The following is a 6,261-nucleotide window of genomic DNA, read 5'->3' on the forward strand; positions in this document are numbered from 1 at the left end:
AGTATGACACGTCCGGTTTGCATGCGGAGACGCTCCCAGCCTTGCCCGCCCAGCACGGCTCTGTTTACTGTCTCCTCCTCACAACACGGCTCCCCTCGCTCTCACCATCCTCGGCCCGGCCGCCAGGCCTGGCGTCCCCAACGGGCTTGCACGGCAGGCTCTGACGGCAAACGTGACAGGCACTCAGTACTGGTCACCACGTCCACTGACCTCTGTCTGCTTCTGTCTCTCTCTAGGTGGACACCGGTCACCCTTGGTGAAGGCTGCCCCCACAGAGAAGCATCTGGGCAGACGCCCCGAGCATCTACGCGCTGACCAGCGACCGCGTGGCCCCCGTGAACCAGACCTCTGTCCACCCCAGCGCCCGCCCCAAAAGGCTGGGAGGCCCGCAGTGTGGCGGCTGGAATTAAAAAATATCACAGGGAAAGCACAGCAGATTAAATGTAAGGCCCCGTGCCCTGGAGCCACCAAGCTCAGCTCCAAGAGTAGAATGGAGCTGTCATCATGAAACCACAGCCATCAGATGCAAGGCCACAAACCAGCTTTGTTGCCAGATTTGGACTCGTTCATTCAAGAGCCTGGAGTGCTTTGTGCGAAGGCCTTCGCGGGTCTCCGCGCGCCGGAGGCTGGCAGTGAGCCACGAAGCCAGCGCTGCTCTGGGAAAGAGAGAGGCCTGCAGAGCGGGGTGGGCACGTCCTGTCCACCCTCACCCGGGAGCCTCCCGGACCCACTGGCCTCTCCCTCTGCCCCACCCACCAGGGCCCAGGCCCGGGCTCTGCCATCTCCTCCCTAAACCTCCACCCAGAGGCCCCACCTCCACAGCCCTGGGTTGGCAGCCCAGCCCTGCCCTGGCTATGGGGTCCTGGGCAAAGGCATCATCAACTCCCCAGGCCAGCAGGCTCTGAAGCTTACGCGTCAGTAAGCACCAGCCTGCACTGCCACGGCCACCCCCTCTCTCCACTGGACCACTCTGAGCTCCGCCGAGTTATGCTCAGAGGACGCAAAGGTCAGTGAGAGCCCTTCCTGCTGAACCGTGCCTTCCAGAGTAACCACATGTCTGAGTCCTGACCTCTAGGCCCTCTGAATGTGGCTATTTAGAAACGGGGTCTTTAAAGAGGGGGTTAAGATAAAATGGGGTCACTGGGGTGGGCCCCGATCCCACATGACTGGTGTCCTTATAGGAAGAGATCAGACAGACGCAGAGAGAGGCCACACGAGGACACAGGGGGAGGAGATCACATCGCCAGGAGATTGGCCTTGGGGACCCCCCTGCCCACTCCGAGATTCCGAACGCCCAGCCTCCAGGGCTGGGAGCGAGTGTGTTTCTGTTGTTAAAGCCTCTTCTCTGGAACTTCGTTATGGTGGCCCTGAGAAGCAAATACAACAACCGCCCTGAGGAGGCGACATCCGGCAGGTGTCAGGACCCAGTTCGCACCTTCAGAAGCTCCCCACTTCCGACTGGCACTCTGCAGTAGGAGACATGGGGTTCCCAGAGCAGACGTGGATAATCGGCTCAGGGTCCTCTCTGCATACAACTCCCCACAGCACCCGCAACCCTGCAGGCTCGGCAGGACAGGGGGAGGAGGGTTCTGATCTCCTACGAGCCGCAAGGAAGCCGAACGATCGGGCTGGGCTGCAGGAAGCTCACCTGGCGGTCGAATGAAGCGTCGAGGTCGGGTGCCTGAGGGAAGGCGCGCAGGTGAGCTGTACTTAAACCACGCTCGATACGCACACGATTTCCCAGGAACAGTGAAACTGGGACAGGGCGCCACACAGTCCCTCCCACTGGGGAAACATGAGACCCCAACCCCAGAGGCAGAGGCCGTTGCTCTGTCCCGGTCATCCAGCTCCAGACCACAGCCCTGGCCCCGAGGGAAGCTCGGGAGGAGAGGGCCTCTGCTGGGCTGTTCTGGGTCCGTCAGGGGCGTGAGGCTGGTTGGTTTCAGCGAAACATTAACTTCGCACGTAACACTTTGCTTCTGCAGCTCCGCGCCACACAGCAAGGCAGCGTCTGCGTCGGAGCGAGCCCCTTCCCCGCGGCTGTCCCGCGGAGCGGGAGGAAGACCCGTGGCCGTCCCCAGCGCAGCCACCAAAGGGGCCCTTCTCGGAACCAGCCTGCGTCCCACAATTCCTTTTCGCGGATGCGCTGAAAAAGCATTTTACAACATCTACGCCTCTCGTCCCGTGATTTTTTTTGTTGTTGTTAACACCTGACATGGGAAGGCGAACACTCCCTCCGCTCAGGTGGCTCTGGGGAGGGCACGGTCGGGGGTCTCACTACCTAGGCAAACCGGGGAAACGAAACTTTTAAGAGATGCCGCTCAGCAAACTGGTCTCAAGTCAGTTTCTCTCCGGCTGTAGTTTTCAGAGACGGTGCTTTCAAGAGGAGGCGACACCCAGCGCGGAGTCCTGGCGAGAAGCTCCGGCCTCGCGGTGGCCAACCAAGGACAGAGCGGGCACAGGGCATTTCTAAGACATTGTGTGCCCCCGAGAAAACAATGCCACACGCTCACCGAGCGCTGAGAAACAGCCGTTAGGAACATGGTTTTACTCAACGCTTGGTCACAGCTTTCACTCCTGTTGGGTTTGGCCCAGGTGAGGTGAAACGCTTCCAGTATCACCTGCTCCCCACGCCAAAAGACGGCCGGCTTTTCCAGAGACAAGCCCGGTCCCCCCGGACTTCCCATTCCGGAGGCCGGGTGGGTGCGGCGGGACGCGGCCGTGGGAAGGCGCTTACCGCCCGGGCCGGCATTCCACGCTGCCCGCCTCGGGAGCCTCCGCCTCCGTCCCTTCGAGCCTGCTAAGTGCCAGGCTACGCCCCCCCTGCCTTCCACGCATGGTCCCTGCCCTCCCACCTCCGGTGGCCAGAGGAGCGATGCCTGTCCAGGCCTGGCCTTCTGACCCCCCACAAAAGAGAAGCCAGCATTCCCCCACTCACACCCCGCGGTCCCCCGCACTCCGCCGGCCACCGCCCACTCAACGCAGCCACTGTCCCCGGGGAGCAAAGCCAGGTGGGCTCCTCTGACAGCCCACCCCCTCCAGTACCCCAGCCCCAGCAGTCTGAGCCTCCTCCTCCTGACTCCAAGGAAGCCGCCGCCTGCTCGGCGTGAGGAAGGGCGGCCAGGCATCAGCGAGTGCCGGGGCACGGGTCCCTCCTGGGGGGCTGCTCTCCACCCCTGTGTTTCTCCCTTCCTTCCTTCCGCCCCTGAAGGGACAATGACAGAGACTGGAGTAAGCTGCCCGCAGGTGGGGGGGACTTGGCTTAGATCGACTTGTCACATTCATTCCTTCGAGTTGCTGGTTTCCGGGTTCCCTTTCAGTCCCTAAGTCACAGCTTGCCACAGGGGACACAGTTCGTTCTCCAGTACTGGGGAGCAGCGCAGTCTGGGGTCCGACCCCTCTCTCAAGATGCAGATGGGGAGGGCCCCCTAGGGTTCTTCTAGGGAGGGGGCGTACCTGCTACCCTCCGTGAAGGGCCCCCCTCAGGCCCTTGTGGCCCCCTACTGGCCAGCGACCCACAGGGTCAGCTCCACACCCCACCCCACCCCCAGAGCTTCTAGTCTGACTGGAGCACTCGGAAATGGCCTGATGCCGGACACTTGGGAAGGGGGCGGCAGGGCGCGGGCCCATCTGGTGCTGCCCCGACATTCTTGCTCATGCACCCTCTCCCTCCATGTCAGAGGGGGCCAGGGGTGGACAGAGGGGGGCTGCATGCCGCCCAGCCCAGGTGACGCCCCTCTCCTGGTGAGGGAAGTGCCTGGACACCCAGCCCCCTGCTCCCAAAGCATGCAGGGGCCCTGGCCCCTAGCTGCCTCCTCAGAACTTTGGGGAGCAGTGGTCAAGGAAAAGAGCTGGGGGTCAGCCACTGGGGAAGACCTGCATGGGCAGTGATGGGGTGAGCACATTCCCATCTTCCTCCCCAGGCAACCAGCCCTGCGCGCACACTCAGCTGCCGCCTCTCATCCTGCACCGACCCCTCTCCTCGAACTGTGATGACCCTAGCGCTACCCAGAGGGGCCGCTGGTCATCTCAGGGGCCCCTGGTCATCTCTGGCAGGGGGAGGTGGGGTGGGACAAAACAGTGAGCTGGAGGCAGCGTCCAGGGGAAGAACAGGAGGGGGTCCCCAAGCCTCGAGCGGGAGGCACCACCAGAAAGGATGGGACAAGATCTCTGAGGGCAGGAACCACGGCCGGGGAGGCGGCGCCGAGGACCCTAACGGGCGGGCGCGCGGGGAAGCGGCGTCGCGCGGAACTTCCAGCTGGAAGGAGGCCGAAGCGGCGGGGGATGCGGGGGTGGAGCGGGGAGTTTTCGGCTGCGGGTCTGAAGCGCGGTTTGGCGCCCAGCTCGGCGGGTACGCGGGTCCCGGCGCGCCCAGGTACCTCGGGCAGCCGGACCCGCAGGGGAGTGGGGGAGAGGGGTGGCCCCGGAACGCGGTGCCAGGCCGACCGGGGAAGTCCTGGCGCTCGAGGAGGTGCCACAAGGGGGGTTCGGGGCGAACCGGGGTGCGGAGAGTCCGAGAGCCGAACCCCAGCACGCCCCGCGGAGCGGCCCGGGGGCGGGGGGCGCATCTGAGAGCGAGCCAGGCGCAACGCGAAGCTGGGGGGTTACCCCCAAGGGCCCGGGGCGCCCCTGGAAGCACCCCCAACCAGCATAACCTGAGATCTGGAGGCCAGTGGGGGCGCCCCCGGGGTGGCTCAGGGTCCCGGAAATCTGTGGGAATGTCCCCCGAGGTGAGGCGGGGTGTCCTCTCCTCAGGTAACCGGTGGCCAGAGGCCGGTAGGGGCGCCGCCGAGGTGACTCGCGTCCCCAAGTGGCCGAGAACGCCCAGGCCGGCCGCGGGGCGGTCGGGAAGTAGGGGGCCCCCCCGGGGTCGGGGCCGGAGCCCCGGGGGCGCGCGGAGGTCACTTACGCTGCTGTTCTCGCCCGTCCAGTGCACCATCGCCTGGTTGTGCGTCGCGTCCCCCTTGAGCACGAACGACGTGCTGATGAGCGAGACCTGCGCCGGCGAAGCCGCTCCGGCCACCGGCGCCGCCCGCGCCCGGCGCCCCTGGCTCGCGGCGGGGGCGCCCTGCTCGCGGGGACCCGGAGCGGGACCCGGGGCGCCGGACCCCGTGCCGCGCGCCTGCCGGTCCTCGCCGCCCCCCGGCTGCACGCGCCCCGCGGACGGGCTCGGCGGCGACCGGGTCACCCAGGCGCGGGGACCCAGGCGCCCGGGTTCAGGGGAGCGCCCCGCCGCCCCGCGGGCGGCCAGCGGCAGCAGCAGCAGCAGCAGCAGGAGCGGCCGGGAGCGCGGCGGCGGCGGCGCCCCGGAGCTCGGGGCTCGCGCGGCGGGGCCGGGGCCCTTCGGGGCGCGCGGGTGCCCCCGGTGCGCCATGGTCGCCGAGGGGCGGCGGCGGGGCGGCGCGGGCGAGGGGAGACGGCGGCCGCGAGCGCGGGAGGGAGCTGAGGAGCGCGAGCGAGAGCGCAGAGAAAGGAGCGGGCGAGGGGAGGGCGCAGGCGGGAGGAGGGGACTCGCCGCTCAGCCGCCGCCGCGCCGCCGAGGGCGCATCGCCACCTGCCGGCCGCCCGCGCCCGCGGCGGGGAAGCCGACCGGTCGGGGCCGGCCGAGCGCGACCTTCAGGGCCAGAGCCCTTCCCTGCCTTCCTGCTCCTCCCGCCCTCCCGCTGCATTTCCTGAGCACCTACTCCGGGCCGGCCCCGTCCCACGGGGACGCAGGGGAACGGCAGCCGAGGCGCCGGGTCCTGGAGCTGCCGGTCCCACAAGGCAGACCGCACGGCGTGGGCTCGGTCATGGGCAGAACCTCTCCAGAGAGCCGGGCCCAGGACGCAGTGTGAGTGCGGGGCGTTCTGCAAGGGCCTATGAAGAGATGCCGGGAGACGGGACCTAGTGCCATGAGGGCTCCGGAGGGGCCCTTCCAGGCAGCAGAGGGCGCTGCAAAGGCCCTGAGGCCCCCGGGGTAACCTACTCCTGGGGCCACTCCCCGGCTTACGCTTCAGGACTTGGCACGGAGTGGCTTTATGTCCCAACTCCACGGGCCCAGATCATAGGGACTGATGCCTGGGCAGAGGGAGCATCCACAGGGAGAGGGTGGGGGTCAAGATCCCATCCAGCACGGAGCCGGCAGGCCACGGTGAGGAGTGCGGGAGCCCCCCCAAGGTCACGGGCTCCTTCAGACAGGTTTCAGCATGACTTCACTGAGCACCAGCCTGTGCTCCGGGAGGGCCTCAGAGGAAAAGCCAGGGGCGGGACCCTCCCACCCTC

The 6,261-nt window shown here is 66.9% G+C and overlaps 1 protein-coding gene across 2 annotated transcripts in view; it reads right to left on the bottom strand.

Moving 5' to 3' along the window:
• Positions 1 to 5,389, bottom strand: part of SORCS2 (sortilin related VPS10 domain containing receptor 2) — a 219,332-nt gene extending 213,943 nt beyond the window's left edge. For both annotated transcript variants that reach the window (XM_016127118.2, XM_036227467.1), the window contains exon 1: positions 4,910 to 5,389. In XM_016127118.2, the coding sequence (XP_015982604.2) occupies positions 4,910 to 5,374 (465 nt within the window). In that variant the 5' untranslated portion in view covers positions 5,375 to 5,389. The remainder of the gene's footprint in view (positions 1 to 4,909) is intronic.
• Positions 5,390 to 6,261: the final 872 nt, after the last annotated feature.

This window comes from Rousettus aegyptiacus, unplaced genomic scaffold (genome assembly GCF_014176215.1).
Source record: "Rousettus aegyptiacus isolate mRouAeg1 unplaced genomic scaffold, mRouAeg1.p scaffold_m13_p_10, whole genome shotgun sequence".
NCBI classification, from domain to species: Eukaryota; Metazoa; Chordata; class Mammalia; order Chiroptera; family Pteropodidae; genus Rousettus; species Rousettus aegyptiacus.